The sequence below is a fragment of the Prunus mume genome, linkage group LG2 (genome assembly GCF_029339155.1).
Source record: "Prunus mume cultivar Tortuosa linkage group LG2, ASM2933915v1, whole genome shotgun sequence".
Taxonomy (NCBI): Eukaryota; Viridiplantae; Streptophyta; class Magnoliopsida; order Rosales; family Rosaceae; genus Prunus; species Prunus mume.
The window spans coordinates 34,982,269-35,006,323 of NC_142699.1; the positions used below are offsets into that span (position 1 = coordinate 34,982,269).

General features: G+C 37.2%; 2 protein-coding genes and 1 long non-coding RNA gene across 3 annotated transcripts; all 3 read left to right on the plus strand.

Moving 5' to 3' along the window:
* Nucleotides 1-2,208: 2,208 nt before the first annotated feature.
* On the plus strand, nt 2,209-2,993 carry LOC148920144 (uncharacterized). The gene is made up of 2 exons (XR_016124310.1): nt 2,209-2,434; nt 2,620-2,993. It is a non-coding gene; the product is annotated as an uncharacterized LOC148920144 (long non-coding RNA).
* Nucleotides 2,994-15,551: 12,558 nt separating this feature from the next.
* LOC103323139 (toll/interleukin-1 receptor-like protein) lies at nt 15,552-16,896 on the plus strand. The gene is made up of 2 exons (XM_008225104.3): nt 15,552-16,277; nt 16,375-16,896. The coding sequence occupies exons 1-2, from the start codon at nt 15,682-15,684 to the stop codon at nt 16,649-16,651; spliced, it is 873 nt and encodes a 290-aa protein (XP_008223326.2). The 5' UTR covers nt 15,552-15,681; the 3' UTR covers nt 16,652-16,896.
* A 2,451-nt stretch (nt 16,897-19,347) lies between these two features.
* On the plus strand, nt 19,348-20,359 carry LOC103323138 (uncharacterized). The gene has a single exon (XM_016791896.2). The coding sequence runs from the start codon at nt 19,416-19,418 to the stop codon at nt 20,109-20,111; it is 696 nt and encodes a 231-aa protein (XP_016647382.2). The 5' UTR covers nt 19,348-19,415; the 3' UTR covers nt 20,112-20,359.
* Nucleotides 20,360-24,055: the final 3,696 nt, after the last annotated feature.

The window sequence follows — 24,055 nt, forward strand, 5'->3', positions numbered from 1 at the left end:
CTCTTTTCTTGTTCTTCTTTCTCCGCCATTTTTCTTCTTTCTTTTTCTTTCCTTTTGCCTTTCTCTATTTGTTTCTATTTTGTTTTATTAAATCTCTATTTATCTCTTCTTCTTTTTTCATGTGTTTCTCTGTCTACAGATTGATGGTGGTTTTATGTGGTGAAGATGTTATGAGCTGATGTTGAATAGGCGGTTTGATCATCTTGAGCTTGTGGGTGTTTTGGTGGAGGACCCGACTGTAGTCTGAATCACTTGGGTGTCCAAAAAGTTTTTTAGCCCACCCCTGTAAAAAAATCGTGGGTCTGCCACTGTAACCAAGGTGAAGATATGTCTACAGGCTTCCTAACCCTAAAGCCTAAAATTGGTGATAACAAGAAAGCATCTGAGGATGCTAAAGTGAACATCGAGCAGGAAAACAACAGCAGCTCGAACCCAGCAACGGGTTCCAAAAGCTGTGCTACTTCTAGTACAACTACCAAGCCCAAGAATAATACTGAGAGAGGTGAGGCCAAAAGAGGCGTTGCCTTCAACATTTCTGGGAATACAATTGAGGGAAGCAATTCAGGTAGGGTAGGAATTTTCGAGTTTGGCAACAAAAACGTTTATAAAGGCCACAAGAAAGAAAAACAAGTCGACTCAAGAAGTGGAGAAACCGACTCGGCCTCCGGTGGTGAAAACGAAGAGTGAACTCAGGTGATCTGTAGTCTGCGGGCCTCTTTATTTTATGCATGCACCATTTCTTTTGTAATTTGATAATCAAGATCGAATATTATCCCTTGTCCAAACCCTCTAGTTTTGAGTTGGTTTCCTTTGCGAGATTCCTTTGTGTAGTTCTACTATCTACCCATTATGTGCAGCAATCAGTGATCCATGATGATTGATGACTATCATAGACAGGCAATAAGGTCCCCATGATTGATGAAATTGTTTCTTCACCAAAGGTTTATTTCCTTGTTGTGGATGAAATGAATGTAAGCTTAATTAAGGGCTTCACACTCAATTCTAGTGAAACACATGTTAGACCCAATCCAAGTCACAAGCATATTGTTATTGATAAGTCAGTTGTGGATTTGAATTTGAATAGTTGATATGCTGATAATGCTTTTTTGTAATTAAGCTGATCCCTTGTTTATTGGAACAGCTCTTGTAATTTGAATTGTAAGATATCAATACAGTAATATAAATACGTGCTTACACCAGAGTTACTGGTGTGGCCTTTTCTCCCATTTCCTCAGTCTTTCATGATATCAAGAGCTCTTATTATCTAACGATTTTTTTTTCCCCACGTTTCCCATGGCCAACTCTGATAGCTCTGCTCTTCCTCCCAATGACCAAAATCCTTCCAATACCAACAACACCAATGACCAAAGTCCTATGTCCACCATCAACAACCAACCCCATCAGCCACCTGCTGTTTCCACCATCATTACCATCAAATTGACCCGCTCCAACTACCCACTGTGGTTGGCTCAAATTTCTCCAATTCTTCGTAGTCGTGATCTTTTTGGCTACGTTGATGGCACAGTCCTTTGTCCTCCCAAGTTTCTTCCTGGTAGAGACGAAAGTGTCGTCAACCCTTCTTATCCCTATTGGGTCCAGCAAGACCAGACAATATTGAGTTGGATAAACAACTCACTCACTCCGTCTGTGTTGTCTACTGTGGCGTTGTCTCCCACATCTCGTCAATCCTGGTTATCCTTGGAACGTCGCTATGCATCCACCTCTCACAACCGCATCCTTCATCTGCGTAATGAGCTTCTTCGCACCGCCAAAGGCGACTTGTCATTTTCAGATTACCTGGACAAAATCAATTCGATTGCAGATAATCTTGCCCTCGCAGGAAGCCCCATTGTGGATCCTGATCTTGTTACTATTATTATGAACAACGTCGGACCAGCTTTTGAAGTTACTGTTAGTCTGCCAGGCGGGACACTCCGATTACATATGAGGCCTTGGAGGCTCTCTTACTCACTCAGCGTCGTCAAGGTGAACAGCGCAACCACAAGTTGATCCGACCACAGGAGTTTCTGCATTTGCTGCTGCTCGTGGTCGTGGAGGTCGAGGAAGATCGTTTGGGAGAGGTTTTACCCCAAACCGCAATAGCAATCCCAATTACTGGTGGTCGCGGTGACCAAACTCCAATTTTCAGCACAATGGTGCTTCAGGTGATGCTTCCTCTTCTCGTTTCATACAGTCGATTTAGGAAATAATGGGCATCAGGCCCTTGATTGTTTTAACCGCATGAACATGGCCTATGAGGGTAGGGTTCCTACTCGTCGTCTCTCTGCTATGGCATCTCAGTCCAACACCAATCCTCGCCCAAATGCCAACACTTGGTTGATTGACACAGGTGCAAACTCTCATATTACTCCTGATCTTGGCACCCTAAACAACCCTCGAGAGTACAATGGTAATGATCAAGTGGGAGGCATAGGTAGTGATTCTGGACTTACTATTACTCATACTGGGACTGTTGATTTTCATACCCCCTCCTCCAATTTTCAATTAAATAATGTTTTGCGATGTCCTACAGCTTCTTCCAGTTTACTTTCTGCTCATCAATTTACTCTAGATAACAATTGCTACTTTCTCATTTATCCTGATTTCTTTCTGATAAAGGACCTCAAAACCCAGAGGACGCTTTTCCGAGGGAGATGTGAGAATGGGCTCTATCCGCTACGCTCTAGTCCACCTTTATCATTTCAAGCCTTGGCCGCCTCCATTGGCACCCGTGTTTCTGCTCAAACTTGGCATTCACGCTTGGGGCATCCTGCAGTACCAATAATCAAGTTTTCATTTCGAATAAAAAAGTACCTTCTTGTGGGTCTTCTCAGTTTGCTTTTTGTCATTCCTGTCCGTTAGCAAAAAGTTCTAAGTTACCTTTTCATACTTCATCATCTCAGTCTCAATTTCCTTTGCAACTTGTACACTCTGATGTATGGAGTTCTCCCATTAGTTCAATCAATGGATTTCGATATTATCTTCTGTTTGTTGATGATTTTTCACGATACACATGGCTTTATCCAATGAAAAATAAATATGAGGTTCATGGTATTTTTGTTCAGTTTAAAACGTATGTTGAAAATTTGCTTTCTTGCAAAATCAAGTCTTTGCAGTGTGATGAAGGAGGGGAATACACTAAAACAGCTTTAAAACAGTTATTAGCTTCTCATGGCATTCATCAACGCTTCTCATGTCCTAAGCATCCGGAACAAAATGGGTTAGCAGAGCGAAAACACCGTCATCTAGTTGATTCTGGGTTAATTCTTCTAACTCACTCAAATATGCCTTTAAAATATTGGGTAGAGGCTTTTAGGACTTCTGTTTATCTCATAAATCGTTTGCCAACACGAGTCTTAGAACAAAAATCTCCTTATGAGAAGTTATTTCACACCTCTCCGAATTATGATTTTATTCGAGTTTTTGGGTGTACTTGTTTTCCTCTTATGCGTCCATATAACAAAAACAAACTTGAACCTCGCTCTAAGTCTTGTGTGTTCATGGGATATTCATTAAATCATCTTGGTTATCAATGTTTGGACCTCAGTACAGGACGCACTTACATCTCAAGACATGTGTTGTTTGATGAAGAGACTTTTCCATTCAAAATTCTCACATCTACTCGGCAGAGCAGTCCTTCAGACCCAGGTGACTCTTCTCCATCTCTCGCTTTGAATTTTCTGTTTTATCTCGATCCCACAGTTCCAGGACCAAATCCTACTGCAGCCTCATATGAGCCCAAATAGTGCACTCATTCCGTTAACACTTCCAATTTGCAGCCCACTTCTCAGCTTCACAACTTAGCAATACCTCCTCTACCCTCATCAAACACGCCTCATATACTTGTCACCGTCTCAAATACCTCTACTCCAAACACTATTATGCAATCCCTTGCTCCCATCATTGAACCACAACTAGTCTCAGGTTTCTCCTTCAGTAGTTCCAAGTTCGATGATGCAGGCAATTCAGAAGCTCTACCAGTGCGCATGGTTACTCGCTCACTGGCCATCTAAAACCGAATCCCAAATATGCATTTAATTCAGTGGTTGATGTCTCAGAGGTTGAACCCACATGTTTTAGCAAAGCAGTGAAACAACAAGCATGGCGTCAGGCCATGGCTACAGAATTTAGTGCCCTCCAGCGTTGCGGAACTTGGGTATTGGTTCCAGCTGCTTCTCACATGAATGTCTTACCCAATAAATGGGTGTACAAGATAAAGAGAAAATCTGATGGTTCTATTGAGAGGTTTAAAGCTCGTTTGGTCGCTAATGGGTTCCATCAGCAAGAGGGTCTCGATTATACAGAGACTTTCAGTCCTGTGGTAAAGCATACAACCATTCGGATGGTTCTAAGTTTGGCAATTTTGAATAAGTGGTCAGTACGACAATTAGATGTGCAAAATGCTTTTCTTCATGGTTTTTTAAATGAAGATGTTTTCATGCGACAGCCACAGGGATTTGTTGATCCTCAATATCCAAATCATGTTTGCAAATTGCAGAGGTCTCTGTACGGACTTAAACAAGCTCCAAGAGCTTGGTTTCAGAGGTTTAGTGACTACTTGCTTGCTCTTGGCTTTCAAGAGTCTAAATGTGATTATTCTCTATTCATATATAATCATGATGGTGTTTATTTGGTGCTGCTAATCTATGTTGACGACATTTTGTTAACTGGAAATAGTTTGCCTCAGATTATGAATTTAATTCAGACTTTGGGTAAGCTATTCTCCATGAAGGACCTTGGGCTCCTCAATTACTTTTTGGGAATTGAAGTCACGTATAAGGGTGATTGTGTTCACTTGACACAAGCTAAGTATGCAACTGATTTATTGGTACGCACTGGATTTACAGATTGTAAGCCTTTGTCCACTCCATGTGCTTCAGGTCAAAAATTAAGTATGTATTCGGTGAACCTCTTTCGATCCTACTGAGTACAGGCAAGTTGTTGGTGCTTTGCAGTATTTAACGATTACCCGGCCTGATCTTTCTTACTCTGTAAATCAAGTATGCCAATTTATGCATTCTCCAACCACAACTCACTGGCAAGCGGTCAAACGAATTCTCCGATATCTGAAATTCACATTTGATCATGGTTTACGGTATAAACCAGGTTATTAAGTGCTTATTCCGATCTTGATTACGCGGAGATCCTGATTCACGGCATTCTACTGGTGGCTATTGCATTTTCTTAGGCTCCAATCTTATTTCATGGAGCTCAAAGAAACAGAAGACTGTTTCAAGATCAAGTACGAAGCCGAATATCGTCAGCTTGCATATACAGCCGCAGAATTATCATGGTTGCGTTCCTTGTTTCGTGATTTGTCACTTTCGTTGCCACCACCAATTATCTGGTGTGACAATGTTTCTTCTATCTCATTGGCATCCAATCCGGTTTTTCATTCACGAACAAAACATTTGGAGGTTGATTATCATTATGTTAGGGAAAAAGTAGTGAGGGGTGAGCTGGTTGTAAACTATATTTGTTCTCAAGACCAGACTGCAGATTTATTCACCAAAGGTCTCAGTTCGTCTCGTTTTCGTACACTGGTTCTCAAGCTGCATGTTCTTCAACGATCACTCAGCTTGCGGGGGGATGTTAGACCCAATCCAAGTCACAAGCATATTGTTATTGATAAGTCAGTTGTGGATTTGAATTTGAATAGTTGATATGCTGATAATGCTTTTTTGTAATTAAGCTGATCCCTTGTTTATTGGAACAGCTCTTGTAATTTGAATTGTAAGATATCAATACAGTAATATAAATACGTGCTTACACCAGAGTTACTGGTGTGGCCTTTTCTCCCATTTCCTCAGTCTTTCAACACAAACATCATCTGCAGAAATAGAAATCATAAACAAAACTCTGCTAGTAAATTCATACAGGTGTAAAACAAATTAAACAAGAGTTGTAGCAATCTTACAAGATATGAATTAGGGGTGGGCATGGTCCGGTTCGGTCGATTCTAATCTCAAATATCTCTCTTTCGAAGAGAGATATTGAGCCTAAAATGATTCAATTTTTTATACAAATTGAAGTTGGATTTGGAAAAATATTAATTTATAAAATTAAAAACGTAGTATTGGATTTAAATAATTTGTATAAAAAATAAAAAAATTATGCACAACTAATCTGGTTTGGTGCGGTGTGAAATCGAAATCAGAATCGCTTCGCACCGATTATTTGATGCCAATTTATTGACTTTTTTAATTAACTAATTTTTTTCATTTTGTCCGATTTGGTGTTCCGATGCCCAATGAACTTCGCGGTGAGCTGTAAAGCTGTCAAAATAACAAAACCAGTCCATGTGCAACCCTTCACTTATATAATGAATATTGGGATGTCTTTGTCAAATACATGATGGATAGAAATCTGAAAAGCATACACCAATTCAGTATAAACGGGAGGGACCACAAAACGCGTGCGTGTCAATATCCGTGGGCCCATAGGTTGGCATCCAGACAACAAAAGTTGACAACGGAGAACCCAAGATATAAAGAATTTGGATCCTTTTCTCACATCCCTTTCAATTGTATCATGATAATATAATATAATTATAATAACCCCTGGTTAAAAAAAAATTTCATGTATAAATATGGTAAAAAAATAGGGTAATGATTTCTCAATTTCAATTTTATTCGTTTATATTTTTTTTAATTATAAAATATAATGTAAATAAATAAAATTAAAATGGGAGAAATCACCACTCAAAAAATATGGTAAGTTTAGCATTATCCTAGTAGTGGTGCTCGTGTGCTAATTTGCAAGGTGAATTTTCTTGGCAACCAAACAGATTATACAATTGAAAAATGATGCAGATTTAGTAAATTGCGCGCGAGAGAGAGAGAGAGAGAGAGAGAGAGAGAGAGAGAGTGCCGGCCTCTTCGACCTCGCCTAAAAATAAAATAAAAAGAATCAAAACCCAGAATTGAGGAAAAATGAATAAATTGAAGATGAAAAAAAAGTGTCTTTTTGAGTTATTCAAGCATGGTAGAAAGAGAGAGAGATTGGGTGGCGGGGATGGATCGGGGGGAGAGAGAGAGCAGAGGAGGGTGGCAGGGGAGGGTGAGGGCGGAAAGGGAGGGAATTGCAGCTTTTTCTTTTTTTCTTTTTAAGTTTTGTATGTTTTTATCATTTTCTAACACGCCTAATCCAATTCACCCTAATAAAATCCTACCTCCTAATCCAATTCAATCATAATTGACATTTAGCTATATGCCTAAACTAACAATAAGACTCCTTCTCAAATTCATAATTTAAATGGAAAAAATAAGAAAAATAAGTTGTCACTGATTTGTTTACCCGTACCATAAGACCGACCGAGACACCATTCTAACACGCCCATACCCTAAACCTTGTTTTAGCGTCACCAGGACACAAGGGACATACAGTTTACAATATCACCAAGCAACTAAAAGGATACGAAAGATATACATCTGTAGGTAGTTGTAGTTATTCTTGTTCTGAAATAACGGATTTTAAGGTCAGGCTAATAAAATGTATTCAAATAATTGCATAAATTATTTGTAAGAAGTATTCGATATAGGTTAAAATATTTCTAATTAATGATTGGATTAAGGAGCGCGTACGAGGGTAAATCAACCTAACAATTATATATTCTATACTTATATGCAGCTATATAAGTGGGTAGCCAATCGGCATGATTTAATTCAAGTCCACATGCAGAAGATTTCTTAGCGGCCTGGTTATGATCAGCCTCCAACTGATGAAGAAGCGTTGAAAGCCATCCAAATCCCCAGCAGAAGAGCAGTCAGGAGCCAGAACACCCAAACCCAAGCAAAAGTGGGTCAGAGGTAGACAAGATGAATGAAGGAGACGGCAAGTCGGAAATTCGTGGTAATGAAATTACAGCAAAGGAGAGCACAAACGTTGGGATTTCAGACTTCCACAACATAACAGGTCATGTTGAAAGGCGCAGGAGCCCCGAACGTGGTCACAACGTTCATGGGAATAAAATCAGTGCAGATGGAGGCAAGAATGTTGGGATTTCTAACTTTGGCAACTACACTGGCGGCTCAGCCTAAGCTCCAACGATCTGCGTCCGACAAGAAGTTATCCGTCGGGAAGTAATGAATAAAAATAAAAGTTAGCATTAAAGCAATTGAAGGACATGAATGATATGAAATAATAGTATGTTCTTCCATGCTTTAATCTTAATATTATATTAGGTAGGAGAAAATAAGAGCTGATACAATACAACGGCCGAGGCTTATAGGCCTCTCTTTTTCATGTATGATAATATCATATAGTAATAGTATTATGGAAGTATTATTTGTTGCGAGTATTTGTCTCACATTAAAAAGTTAAGAGATTGACATGAGCTTATAAACAAGAAACGGAAATAGAACGCTAACAATGAAAATGAGTCCTCACCTTAATTACCTTGTCCGCATGTGTTCTGCATTCCCATAACAACAATCAGCAATGTGATTTCTTCATCACTTAGTGATTATCTCGAAATCTTTTGGTGTATCTGAAAATGTGACTGTCCCTTTTTTTATTTATTTTTTTTAAATATTTAAATTTATAAAATCTACAGTTCTTAGTTATTTATGTGGCTGCGTCAATTTCAAAATTGAAGACAATCTTTTTTTCTTCTATTTTTATGTTTACATGCTGTATATGGGGATTTTATTTTATTTTTATTTTTAATTTTGCATATATGTATGTGTGTTTGAGCCTTGACATTTTCATGGTAAACAATGTGGGGACATTCGTTATGCGAAGTTATCCTCACATCTTAACTTTTGTTAGTTAACTCTCTTTTAAAAATTAATTTTTATAATACAAGCGATATTATCTAAATTTCAAAGGGAGAAGAGTTTTTTTTACACATACTATCAAAGTATTATGGAGTTCAAACCTGAGAGTGGTCTTCAAATTAATGCCATTTTTAACCAGCTAAACCCCGTCGGCTGTTAGACTCTCTTTTGATCATCTTCGTTTTAATACTTGTGAGAGTAAACGCATACAAAGTCGTTGTTGTTTTGTTTGGCAAACTAGGCTACAAGAGACTAAAGACGAAGCAAGTAGCGGGTTGTGTGTAGGTGAGATAATAAAGAAATCAAAGTTAGCATTCAAGCCAACGACATGATTTAATTTAATACTAGTCTGTTCGTCATATGCGTTAATTTAATAATTTATTAGGTACGCGATATAATACAGTGACCGAAGCTTGTAGGCCTACATATTTTCATGTTCTATAATGTAATAGAGTCTTTGATTGGGTCAAACTTTTTCCTTTTGTTTTTTCGTGTGTGTTACATTTCCTAACAACAATATGAAATGCAATTTATTTACTTTCTTTGAATATTTACTAGAAAACTAACATTTGTTTTGAGTGATTATCTCGAAGGCTTTTGTTCTATCTAAAAGCGCGACCAATCTTTTATCTTACAAAAGTACAAACTAAGAGAGGGCAAGACACAGACTCAGGCCTCTTAATTGTATGATGAATCCAATAACATCGTTGCTTACCAACTTTTTGTACCTGCACTATAGAATTCCGATGTGACTTAATAACTTTTTTTAAAAGCAAGAGACAAACTCAAAGCATTTTAAACTGTATCATGATAATGTAATTTACCACTAATGATAATATCATTGAGTATAGACTTTGGGTTTGACTAATAATTTTGATGTAATGACACGTTTTACGTACGTAATATTATTATAATATGTGTGAACTGAAAGACCAAGTGGCCGTGAGAGGATTACACCGAAGAATTTCTCAATATATAAAAAGGAGAGGCATATATGGCTTGGTAAAATATTGTTGGTCATGATCATGTTCTCCAACTAAAATTGTAGTAGTGAACTTGAAGGGATTCATAATAATGGAAGGGTACGGCAGCAACAGCAGATATGATCCTCTAAATGATATCAACAAGAAAAATGACGCCACAGATGTTGGTATTTCCAGCTCTCGCAGCTCACATGATGTCGACTGGAGCGATGCCGGCCGCGGAGGTCAAGGAAAGGTGCCCAAAGGTGGCGGTCACAACATTAGGAGCAATACCATTATAGGAGATGGAGCCGAGAAAGGGTTTCACAACTTTAGAAATGGCACTGAAGATGACGGCCGCAGGAACAACTATATTAGTGAAAATGAAATTAGGGCACGCAATGGAGCCTCAAACGTTGGGATGTCCAACTTTCACAACCAGGATGGTGAAGGCGGCGGTGAAGAAAAGAAACCCAAAAGTGTCGTGGGTCACAACATTTGTGACAACAAAATTAGTGCAGATACTTCAACGAACGTGGGATTGCACGACTTTGGCAACATCAAATAGATGTTAAAGTTCTTAGTTTATATATGTATTTTCAGATTTAGGAAGAGATGTATTTTCTGGAGATTTCAGCTAGAGAGAATGAAGAGAAAAATGATGAAGGCACTATTCTATATGAATTCTTACGTTCTTCCGCTTACATAGTGACACGTAGAGAAATGTGATTCTTTCTAACAGAATTACAACTGTCACCCTATTAGGTGCTTACACGTGTCATACCAAATCTAAGCTAGAGAATCCACCTAGACTATGATCTAATGGTTCTCATTACATCATTTAAAATAGACAGAACAACAAAAAGTAGAAAATTACTTCTCTAACAGAATCAACAACTGGACAGAATCGAATCAACAACTCGGATGAATCGACGCATTAAATCAGCAGAGAAAATCAACAGTAGAGAAAATCAAAAAGGATTATATTTCAACACTCCCATCTAATCCTTTAGCTGATTTCACCAAGCAAGCTTCAACCTCACAAACCGATCCTTAGGCAGAGCCTTAGTCAAAATGTCCAAGGTCGATCTTCTCTTGCAAGACACCATTTCTTTTGCTTGAATGGCTTCCCTTATGAAATGAAATTTCGATGTGCCTTGTCTTTTGGTGATGAACTGGATTCATTGCCATTGCAATTGCAGAGGTGTTGTCACATAGAATTGGAGTCCCTTCTACTGTTCTTCACCAAAATCTTCAAGCACAAATCTAAGCCACTTAGCTTGTGAAGTTGCTTCTGCATACATACTCAAGATAAAGCAACTGTTTTTGCTTGATGGAAGCCCAAGAGAACATGCCTGAGCCTAGTGTGAAGGCATATCCCGAGGCTCCTCATATCATCCTCACTCCCACCACTATCACAGTCCAATTAGAGTAGCTTTCCCTTTTCAAACTCAATTCCAAAATCTAATGTGCCTTGTATGTATCTCAAGACTTTTAGCAGCCCATGTGTTTCTTTGAGGGTTTGTGCATAAACCTAGCAAGCAAGCTAGATGCAAACATGACATCTGGTCTTGTGGCCCAGATACACTCCCGAATTCATTTTCATCTGCTGCTTCACTTCCATCTTCTCTACACAATTTCTCATTCACCACTAATGGAATTGCCACTGACTTGCAGTCTCTCATTCCAAACTTCTCAAAATTTTCATGGCATATTTCTTTTGATGAATGAAAATATGCTTATCAGTTTGTTCCACTCCCATGCCAAGAAAATGGTGCAACATACCCAAGTCTGTCATCTCATAGTGTTGCATCATATCTTGTTTAAACTTTCAAGCATTTTAGGACACTTCGTATATATAATGTCATCTACATAGAGTGAGACAATGATAATACCTGAGGTGTCACTTGTTTTGATATAGAGAGTAGCTTCACTTAAGCTCTTCTTAAAACCTCAGTGTTGAAATAGGCATCTATTTCATCATACCAGCCCTTGGGGCTTGTTTCACCATATAGAGCCTTGTTCAACCTGTACACCTTGGTTTCCTTGCTCTCTTGTACATATCCTTGAGGTTGTTCAACATAAACTTCCTCCTTTAGAATGCCATTGAGAAAGGCAGACTTCACATCCAGTTGAAATAGGTACCATTCCTTTTGTGCTGCAAGAGCAATCAAAGTCCTAATGGTGTCTAGCCTTGCCACAGGGGCAAAAGTCTCATTGTAATCAATACGGGCTTTTGTGAGTAGCCTTTAGCCACTAAACGAGCCTTGTTTTTCTGCAGTACCATCCAGATTCAGTTTAGTCTTGTAGACCCACTTAACACCAATCACAGGTTTAGCAAATGGTCTCTCGACAAGTTTCCAAGTGTCATTTTTTTCATCATTTCCAGTTCAGCTTCCATTGCCTTTCTCCATGACTCATCTTGAGTTGCATCTTCATAATTTTCAGGTTCCACAATACACACATTACATTCAGCCATGATTTCACTTACACTTCTCCATTTCTTTGGTGTGTGATCAAAGAATGAGAACTTTCACCCATGCCTTCATCTTGCAGAGTGGTATCTTCAACTATTTGAATTTGTGTATCCAAGCTTTGACTTGGTTCAGCTCGTAATGTGACTTCTTCATTCATTTGCAGTGATGTATCCAAGCTTTGACTTGGTTCACAGCTTTGATTCTCAGTAGGCAAAGGGACTACCATCTTCTTCATTTGTATTTTCCCACTTCCATAAGCCATTTTCATCAAATTGCACATCTCTGGACAGAATTATCTTCCTAGTACTTGGATCAAACAGCCTATATCCCTTTTCACAGAGACCATAGCCTACAAAAATACACTTGTGACTGTTTTCTTCAAGCTTATGCCTCAATGCTGAAGGAATAAGCACATGACAAGGTGATCCAAATATTTTTAAATGGGCAATTCCTGGTTTTCTGCCAGTATAAGCTTCAAATGGTGTTATCTTGTTAAGAGCCTTGGTAGGACATCTATTTAGCAAATAGACTGCTGTATTTACAGCTTCTGCCCAAAACTCATAGGGAACACCTTTCTCATGCAACATGGACTTGGCCATTTCCACTACTGTCCTGTTCTTCCTCTCGGCCACTCCATTTTGCTGTGGAGAATATGCCATAGTTAGCTGCCTTTGAATACCAGATTCCTCACAAAACTTGTTGAATTCTCCAGATAGAAACTCTCCACCCCTGTCACTTCTCAAGCCTTTTATCTTATACCCACTTTGCAGCTCTCATAGCTTTGAATTTTCTAAAACATTCCAATGCACTTGACTTATTTCTGATGAAGTACACCCATGACATTCTAGTAAAATCATCTGTAAACAGTAGAAAGTACCTGTTTCCAGATAATGATTCTGTTTTCATTGGTCCACAGATGTCTGTGTGAACCAATTCCAAAGGGTTTGAAGCTCTCCAAGTGGATTCCAAAGGGAAAGAATCCCTATGCTGTTTTCCAAGCATACAACCATCACATACAACTGACTTCTGCTCCAAGTGAGGTAAGCCATGAACCATCCCTTGATTCTCAAGCAATTTTATACTTCTTTCATTTAAATGCCCTAGCCTTTTATGCCATGTCTGCAAGCAATGGGTGACACTTGCTTTTAGAACCAACTCACTCGCAGGCATCATCGTCAATGGAAAGCATCTGTTATTTGTCATCCACCTTCACAATCAGATTTTCTAGTGACTGATTGTCATAAACACTCACCTCATTTCCTCCAAACACAAGGTGATAGCCATGTTCCATCATTTGCCCAACACTAAGCAGATTTTCTTCAAGGCCAGGTACAAGCATTACTTCATGAATGTGCTTCTTGCCTAACTTAGTTTTTATCACCAAACTCCCTTTTCCAGAATCTGGGACCACTTCTCCAGTTCCCATCTTCACCTTAGAGCTCAAATTCCTTTGAATATTGACCAAAAGTCCTCATCTCCTCATGTGGTTACTACAAGCACACATATACCAGAGTGATTTACCTTCACATCACTGCAGCATTACACACATAAAACAGAGTGCCACAATCTTCCTCTGATTTGCATAATTCACTGCACATTCTTGTGTCCATAGCAATCTCTGATCATATGTCCAGGCTTCCCACAACCATGGCATTTAGGTTTTCCTTCATACCAACATTTTCCATAATGAAATCTGTCACAATTTTTGCAGCCATTTTGTTTCCATCGTTGATTTCCAATTTCTGAGATATTTGATCTGCAAAATTCCATTTTCAAGGTTTTTTCTACCAACATTCGACTAGGGTCAGGTTTTTCTACCAACATTCAGACTAGTGAAGGCCTTTTCAGAGAATTCTCAGTGTCTATCCAATCTGAGCTCAAAGCTCTTCAGTGAAGCAACAACCTCTTGAACCTCAAGTGTTTCAAGGTCCTTAGAGTGTTCAATTACAGAGTGATAGAATCATAAGATTTAGGTAAACTAAACAATAGTTTCGGACAATTCTCTCTCTAGATAGTTCCTCACCATAACTCTTCATATGATTTACTATATCAAACAACTTAACGATATACAGATAAAGATTCACTATCCTTCATGCGGGTATATTCAAATTCCCTACGTAGCCCTTGCAATTTGACATTTCAGACTGCTTATCTCCTCCAATAATATCCTGCACCCTTTGAGGTCTCCTCATTCACAATCCTGGGGAACAATCGATCTGAAACTGCACTTTGGATCAATCCAAGTGCACGAGCATCCTTCATCAACCATCATAGACTTCTCAGTGTCTATCCTCTTTCTCCTTCTTCAGATCTAGGTCACTTAACCCATTCTCAACCAGATCCCATAAACCATGAGATTTCAGAATAGTTTTCATTCTGATACTTCATAATTTTCTCCATTGAAAATTGGAGTTCGCAGAGAGGTACTCGATCCCGCCATATTAGACATTGGATTTGAGAAATCGCGATCTTCAGATGAGCTCAAGTTCTAGCTCAAACAAAAACCAATTTCTCCGATTCAATCACAGATTCACGCCTCAAGCAATCGAACTGGCTCGCGATACCATGTTAAAGTTCTTAGTTTATATATGTATTTTCAGATTTAGGAAGAGATGTATTTTCTGGAGATTTCAGTAGAGAGAATGAAGAGAAAATGATGAAGGCTGTTCTATATGAATTCTTACGCTCTTCCGCTACATAGTGATCGACGAGAGAAATGTGATTCTCTTCTAATAATTACAATCACCCTATTAGGTGCTTACACGTGTCATACCAAATCTAAGCTAGAGAATCCACCTAGACTATGATCTAATGGTTCTCATTACATCATTTAAAATAGACAGAACAACAAAAAGTAGAAAATTACTGCTTAATAATCAACAACTGACAAATCGAATCAAATAATCAACAACTCGGATGAATCGACGAATCAGAATCGATTAAATCAGCTGTAATGAGAAAATCAACCAGAACAGTAGAAAATCAGCCAGAAAAGGATTATATTTCAACAATAGAACTGTAAGACTACTAGTACTAAAGATCATCATCGTTTTGGGGAAAATATTTTCAAAAGTTCGCATAAAGCAACTGAAGCACGTAAATAATTGAAATAAAACAATAGTCTGCTTCCATGCTTTAATTTTGGTATGTGTATATTTCGATATATGAAAATAAGAGCTCATACAATAGGAACAATATTTTACAGACTCAAAGAGGAAAAGAGGAGGAGAGAGAGAGAGAGGAAGAAAATAGGCATAAAATATTTTTTAAGTCTGTTGCCAGCTGTCAGAATTGGATTGGTTTAGGATATGCCGATGGTGGAATCACTGTGACACGGAAGTTTTTCTCGGGGTAAACCGGACTCTCCATCATCGACAATATCAGATTATCTTTCTTCTCCAAAGTTTTCATCTCAAATATCAGATTTGCTTTAATTATAGCTCTGGTGCATTCAGAGAAACAGATATGGACTCCATCGAGTTCTTTCAAGTTTTCATCATAATTATCATGACTCTGTTCTGCTTGTACTTCAGATCATTAAAATCTTCTTCTTCTTCCACTTCTTCTGTTGCTGCTGTTGATACTGATATCCCCCGTCTTCAAGAAAAGTATGATGTGTTTATCAGCTTCAGAGGTGATGAAATACGCGATTCTTTTACCAGCCATCTTCACAAGGCTTTACTTCGGAAGAACATTGAGACCTACATGGATGACAAACTTGAGAAAGGAGACGACATTGGACCTGCCCTTCTAGAAGCAATCGGGAGATCGAAAATTGCACTAGTCATTTTCTCAAAAGACTATTCTTCTTCCACTTGGTGTTTGAAAGAACTTGTGCATATACTTAGATGCAAGAAAAACCATGGAAAGATTGTTATACCCATTTTTTATCGCGTAGATCCATCAGATGTACGAAAACAAAAGGGAACTTATGCGCTTGAAGGTCATCAACTTAAGAAACGTTTTAAGGGCATTGGGGATGAGGATGAGGTGGCCAACTGGAGGGCTGCTTTGGAGGAAGCAGCCAATATGTCTGGGTTTCATTATTCAAGCAAAACAGGGTATACTAAATCTCTAGCTTGTATCAATTTCTACTTGTTATCATTTGATTCACACTTACTCATACTATTGTTTGTCTTTCATAACGATATTTGCCAGGAGGACAGAGGCCGATGTTGTTGAGCAAGTTGTTCAAGATGTTTTGATAAAATTGAATATGTCTACCAAGCCCAAGAATAATACTGAGAGAGGTGAGGCCAAAAGAGGCGATGCCTTCAACATTTCTGGGAATACAATTGAGGGGAGCAATTCAGGTAGGGTAGGAATTTTCGAGTTTGGCAGCAAAAACGTCTATAAAGGCCACGAGAAAGAAAAACAAGTCGACTCAAGAAGTGGAGAAACCGACTCGGCCTCCGGTGGTGAAAACGAGGAGTGAACTCAGGTGATCTGTGGTGTATAGGCCTCTTTACGTATGCACCACGTGTCTTATGTAATTTGATAATAAAAACTGAATATTGTCCTTTACACAAACCCTTTAGTTTTGAGTTGGTTTCCTTTGCCAGATCCCATGATTGATGAAATTGTTTCTTCACCGAAGGTGTGTTTCCTCGTAGTGGATGAAATGAATGTAAGCTTAATCGGTCTGATTTGATCTGATTTTAGTAAATTTTTTTTTTGAAATCGGCCAGTTCGGTTCTCACTGGTTCTGGTCCAATTTTTGGTTTTTCCAGTTTTGAATCGGATTATTAAATTTTATTCATTTGGTTTCCGATTTTCCAATTCCGATGCCCAATGAACTTCGCCGGTGAACACTTATATAATGATTATTGGGATGTCTTTGTTAAATACATGATGGATGAAGAACATAGGAAACAACGGATGATGCTCTGCTCTAGAAAGCTTTTACAGATTTCTTGAATGGATAGAAATCTGTAAAGCATACATCAATTCAGTATAAACGGGAGGGAGCACACGGGTGGGTCAATATCCATGGGCAATAGGTTGGCATCCAGACAACAAAGTTGACAACGGAGAACCCAAGACATAATAAAGAATTTGGATACTTTTCTGACATCCATTTCAATTGTATCATGATAATATAATTTAATTATAATAGTCCTTAGTTACCAAATTTTTATACGTTGAGTTGAGAATTTCTATGTGACTAACAACATTTTTTCATGTATAAATATGGTAAGTTGAGCATTTCCCTAGTAGTAGTTCTCATGTGCTAATTTGTCAGTAATTGTAAAGTATGCCAAAATGAATGATTAACACCGTATTAACTTACTAACTAGTTAACATTAATTTGAAAATTAAAGCCCCGTTCATCGCTTAAGCATTTAACCGATTGGTTGATGGAAGGAGTCAATATATAGGTTTTATTTGAAATCAACCTTGCAATTCGAGGGGTTTTAAGTAATTGACTTTTTGTTCGTGGGAATCATATCCTCTATATCAATATATATAAAGCAAAAGGTAGAGAACGGTGAAACATTTAAAATATCAAAATGCCCTTGGATAATTCATAAAACATATCTTTTTTTTTCTTCTTCTCATATTCTTCTCTCCCATTTGTCTCCAAATAAAATGTATGTATTTATTTGGCAAAAAAAAAAAAATATTATTATGGCAGCAATACGTCTGCGAACAAACTCTAAGTACATTTTTGAAAGTTTTTACAAAAACTAACATTTTTGAAATTATGGGTCAAGTTTTGACTATTTTTTATAAGTTCTCTTTAGGCATCGATTTTTCCCAATGACTTTTATACCCTCCTTTAACATCACATTACGAGGCATCGGTATGTGATAATAAAAGGCATCAATTTTCTCCGATGCCTATTAGTTAAACCTTCTCCTTTTGACCTTCTCCTTTTTTACTTGACATATGTTATTTCTTTACACTTAAAATAATGTCATTAATATATTATACAAGCTAACTTTTGCTTTCCAAGTTCACCCTTATTAAATGTATTCAATTTGTTCAAAAAAAATTCACAAGTTTTTTATCATCTTATTAATTTTTTTCTAACGTCAATTATTTTTTTGAAAGAAAATATCTGCTTTAAGAGGAAACGTTCCTTCTTTTTTTTTCTTTTTTTTTTTTATAATAATAATAACACAAAGGGTTTATATAGAGAAAAAAATCATTTGTGTTTAAAAAAAATAGACATTTCCTCTTTTTTGAAAAAAAAGCAAACATTTTCTTTAAAAAAATAATTGACGTTTAAAAAAAAAATAATAAGATGGTAAGAAAGTTGTGAATTTTTTTTGGATAAATTGAATACATTTAATAAGGGTAAACTTGGAAAGTAAAAGTTAACTTGTATAATATATTAATGACATTGTTTTAAGTGTAAGGAGAATGACACATGTCAAGCAAAAAAGGGAGAAGGTCCAAAGGAGAAGGTTAAAGAGAAAGTTGCTAGCATTCCTCTTTTTTGGTAGTGTGAACTCTCGGATGGATGTCTCGATTGCTGAGTTGATTGCTCCTTTTTATATCAAGGGATGACTCATAGCTAACCAATACATGTCGATGTGGGATTAAATAAATTATTCTAACATATATATTTTTTCCTCTCACATCCTTACATGGAGTCATAAAGAATATATATATTCCCCTTCCATTGAGGTATTCTTCAATAATTTTATTTAAAGGACACCCTTTTAAGGGTATCATATGATTTTTTTTTTTTAACGATCCAAACTGTTTAATTTTGAAGTCTTCATTCATAGATCTTCTTTGCAAAAAATCAGACAAATTGAAAATCATTAAGGCATCTAATTGAGACAAACAAAATTAATGAAAACGGTGCTTCAAGAAAGTACACAATTTCAATAATTTAATTGAATGGTCAAATGATATCGGACCCATGTTTTTTTTTTTTTTTTGTGTTTTTTGATTTTTTGATTTTTTGTTTTTGTTTTTTGTTTTTTGTAGAGATGATCTTATAATGAATATCCACACAACAGACGGTTTGGACTAGTGAAAGGATATGAGAGGAAAAAAAAAATGTATATATATATATATATATGTTGACAGAAGTGTGAGAATATAGCTTGGAAAGCAAGCTAATGCCCACTTTACAATATTCCTCCACTTTTATCCGTATATAAAGGGGAGAAATATACCATGTTTTGAAAGTGGACAAGGCAAAGCAATCTTCAACTTTGATCAGCTTCCAACTGATACGTGCAATGACATTTACCAATATGCTGAAGGCGTTGGGTTTGCTCAACAATGGTCCAGCTCCAGAGCAATGCTACAATCCAAATAGTACCAGAGGCACTCCTGCACCTGCTACTTCCAAAGGATATAATCATCCAGGTTATTCTCCTCCTCCTCCTCTTCCTAATGTGGTTAATGGATATCCAGTTAATAATAATTACACTCCTAATCCTGCTCCTAATGCTGCCCCTGCGTACTACTACTATTATCCCACACAGCCAGCCCCAACTAATCCTTCAGAATTAAGCCATGATACTATGACGTCGTTTGTTCCTCATGGACATGACATTAGTGAGGGCTTAAAGCCACCCAATGCATATGACAATAGTTCCTCAATTGCTGGACCTGACCAACCGGAAAATTCGAAAAGTAGAATTAGTACTTGTGCTAATCCCCAGCTGCCCAAGAATAATGGAAAAGTTGACAAGCACAAGAATATTGGAGAAAAGAATGGCAAGAGAAAGAATGGGAAAAAAAAGAGTTCCAGATCAAGCGGCGATTCATTCAAGATTCATGGGAATACTATTAATGGAGGCAAAGGCGACAAGGTTGGAGTTTTCGACTTTGGTAACAAGTATAGTAGAGGCGGCAAGAAGAGAGACGAAGAAGAAGAAGACTCGACTGAAGAAGAAACTGACTCTGGTACTGAAGACGAAAGAGATTAGTTCTGAAGTAATTACTACATATATGATGGCAACAATAAATAATGGAGTTGTCAAAATATATAGGCAACTTACATGGTACTTAAAGATCAAATTCAACAATATTCTGTAAATGTTATCTAGTCTCTCTTGATTTCAAAAAAAAAAAAAAAATTGTGTAACGATTATATCTAGCTATTCAATCGCGGTTATGGTGGATATGTATTCAATCTTATGAAATTATATTTCATTTGAGAACAGTTATTTTCAAATAGCAAGTACTCGAAATATATGTTGGGATTAAGCAATCTTTGTTTATTTATTTATTAAAGGCCAAAGACCAAAGACTTTATTCATCAATAGAATAAAGAGAACACAAATCATCTGAAGGTAAGAGTGAAGCCAGCTAGGCCCCCTTCAATCCAATAACATGTCTCATTATTACAAGATAAAGCAAATTTAGCTAACTGGTGAGCCACAAAATTACATGAACGAGTGCTCACGTCAAATTCAGTTTGGTTCACGACCTTAATCACCTCCAAACAATCATTTTCAATAATCAACCTTATGAATCTGCATCTAATGTCATATGACAACCTAGGCTTCAAAAGCCTTAGGAAGACAGCCAATTACAGGTTTAGCCACCATTAATTCTTCATTGACATTTCGGACTACTTCCCCATCTTTCTATCAGCCACACAACATGCCATCAACAATTAATTTTAGCAAATCCCCCTCAGGAGGTTTCCAACGACAAGTAACAAATTGGGACTAAGTAATCCGCAAAGTGACTGGAAGATTATTTTTTCTAGCCACTTGAAAAATGATTACTCTATTTAGCTATGTGCCAATTGGTTCATTAGTATTATTATTTTAATATTTTAGAAATCAGAAAGTAGGACTCATGTTCTTATTTTAATTTTTTTTTCAATGTGAAAAAACTGTTAATATAATATATTACCCTTGTTGAATATCAAAGGTTTCAATTCTTGATAAGCTCATTAACTAATGGCATTTTTTGCTTTCATTTTCAACTTGTACACAACATTTTCCAATAATAAAATAATAACTCTTATTGTAAACATTTTCTAATAAAAAATAATAACTCTTATTAGAAACACTTACATATATGTTATGCGTGTGACACCAACAAATGCTTTTACGTGTTGGAGCCTAATTTTCCCAATAATATTAAACTATATCACCAACAAATGCAGTGCAGTAGTGGGTCTTGGAAAAGGTTCAAGTTAGAATCTCCCTCCATGTCATGACTCATACATAACATTTGAGGTGTGAAACATCCTTCAACCAAGAAAAACTGAAAGCCATAAAGCTTTACGTCTTTGTAGCAAAAGAGAAAGGGTATATATACTTTACTTTTCGTAAAAGGAAAAGGTATAGTCAGAATAAAATTTTCTTTTTATTTGATGGTGCGGATAAAGTTGATTCGTGTGATTACCGATCGCGTATGACTAAGCAGTGACAGATTTATTTAAGGGTGAGTGAAGACTATTACCCTTATTACGTCCTTTTTGTTGCCCGTGAAATTCAATTGATACTCTTTTGAGCAAAGTGCTATGGGGACAAAACTGTTTGATAAAATTCCTTGCATATAAATTATCTAGTACCCACCATCTTCTTTTTGTTTGATGCTAAGAATAAAGTTCATTCATTGTATTATCGATCAAGTATGGCTAAGTCCTTAATAAAAAAACCAGCTCTAAACCCTCACGCATACGAGTCACGACTTCATTGGAATATTCAAAAAGCGTTTGAAAGCCTTCAGGAATCGGAAGCCAATTCTTTACGTGCTAAGAAAGAATCATATTCCGTCCATACCAGGAAGGAATATCAATCAGTCACATCGCATTATCTTCTCGACAAAGCTAACACTTATATAAAAACCCAAGTTAATTACCAAGATGTGTATGCAAACTTAAGATAAAAAATGTCGACAGGCCAGCTATTTCTAAAGCCTAACTTGGAGAACCAAAACAGCAGGTTCTCGAGGCCACCAGGTAATGCCCCCCAGCCAGCAGCTGCTTCCAAGAGCAATAATGGAAGAAGTGGCAGCAAAGCAAAGAGCGGCTCTAAGAAAAAGAAAGGCAAGCCATCAGGCGATAATTTCAGAATTAGTGGGAATACTATTAACGGAGGCAAAGCAGACAAGGCCGGAGTTTTCGGGTTTGGCAACAAGTACATTGGCCGCAAGAATCAGGTAGAAGAGGAGTCCAGTTCTGGAAGCGAAAGCAATGACTCCAGTGAAGACAGAGAGTGAAGTGTATAATAGATGGTTGTGGACCATAATTAAATAATGGCTTTTCCACTGCCTCTTAATATGCACTGAACTACTAAAAATAGCTAGAATAACAGAGGTTTCGTAGGCCTCTGTCTCTTGTTATACATATATATGTCTGTAATTTAAAGAGAAATAATATATAGGCAAACCTTGCTGCATATATGATCCACCAAATCCAAAGATTAAACCCAACTCCTTGATGGAAATTTGGATCTATATTAACTTTTTATATTTATTTCTTCATACAACAAACTACCAATTTTCACCTAGCTTGTTCCTGTGTACTAGATATACAACCTTAACATGATTCCATGCCCAGGTTCCAAGTATTTGCAATGCAAACCCTCTCTTTTTCATTTATGTCTAACAGTTTTGGGATCACTTTCATGTTGTAGGGTCTGATATGATATGAATTATTCATCACCTTTCTCAGTGCCCCATCCTTCTAAATCCTTTGGGCCTTGACAACAATAACTAATATTGTGGATCCCTAAACCCAAAAATAACAAGAAAAACTAAATAGGACTGCTACGGGCCTTCAAACAAGGTAAGGCCCAGAGAGGTCCAGCCTATCTGTGAAGATGTTTTTTTTGGTTTTTTGTTTTTCCAAAGTTAGGAAGGGTTACTGAGATTTCTCACACACAGGGATGGAGGCATGCCAAGGCCTGCAGTGGCCTTGGCCCCTGAAAAAAATTGAACAAAACATACGTTTTTGGGCTTACATCGTACATGTTTAGTAAAATAGAGGTAATATTTTGCGACGTTAATTGTTATAGCAAACCAACAAAGTGTCATATTATTTTTCAGTCAAATTCGGAGTAGATTAATGATTTGCAAGTATACATTTTGTGCAATGGACTGAAACAATCTGTGACTCTGTCTTTGGTGCTTAAACTTTGGCAGGTTTGAATTATATGGGTGTAGCAGGGACAACTCTTGCTGTTAAGAGCTACAACAAGGAGAGGTTGCAGGTGTTTGACTGGGAGCTATCAGAAGATGACCTTGGCAAGATCAATTAAATCCCACAGCACAAAATGATGAGGAGAGAGAAGAACTGGATTCGGCTGATGGATTATTATCACGATACAAATCCGTTGAAGAATTATTATATTAACATAGCAGCTTAATTTGAAAAGGACAAGATTCTTATATTAAGGAAACTTCGTAATGTCTTAATTGTTTGCTGGTCGTGAAGCACCATTATAACTGGCCCCATTATTAAGGACCTTCAATTTTCTTGTTTTTGAATTTATTCTGGATTTGCTCGAGCTCCACTTGTTTGGAAGTCATGGAACATATAAGAAGAATCGAATACTTCAAAGGTAGTGAAATTATTCGAAAACACTAATTAAGCAAAATTAGAAAAAGATTGTGTTCAAACTAGCTAGCTAGTGAAAGGGTGTACCACGAATATTGGGACATTTTTTTATAGATCAAAGATATATGAATGGGACATTTGACTATAGATATTAGGTATTCCCCTTTTCAATCATATGAAAAAAGTTAATTTCAGCCCCAATTCCTACATTAAAACTTGCCTTCAAGACTACGAGTAGATCTTGATCTATATAAGGGTAGCATGTTGATGATGTTTGATATAAAGCGGCCAAGGCAAACATTAGCAACCCTAGCTAGTTAAGCTAGGCTAGCTATTAGCTAAGTAAGTAGT

What these genes read in the sequence shown, in the direction of transcription:
- LOC103323139 (XM_008225104.3), top strand. Translation starts at nt 15,682, where the DNA reads ATGGACTCCATCGAGTTCTTTCAAGTTTTCATCATAATTATCATGACT. An exon ending in CATTATTCAAGCAAAACAGG is followed by an intron (nt 16,278 to 16,374) that starts GTATACTAAATC and finishes GATATTTGCCAG; the next exon opens with GAGGACAGAGGCCGATGTTG.
- LOC103323138 (XM_016791896.2), top strand. Translation starts at nt 19,416, where the DNA reads ATGACATTTACCAATATGCTGAAGGCGTTGGGTTTGCTCAACAATGGT.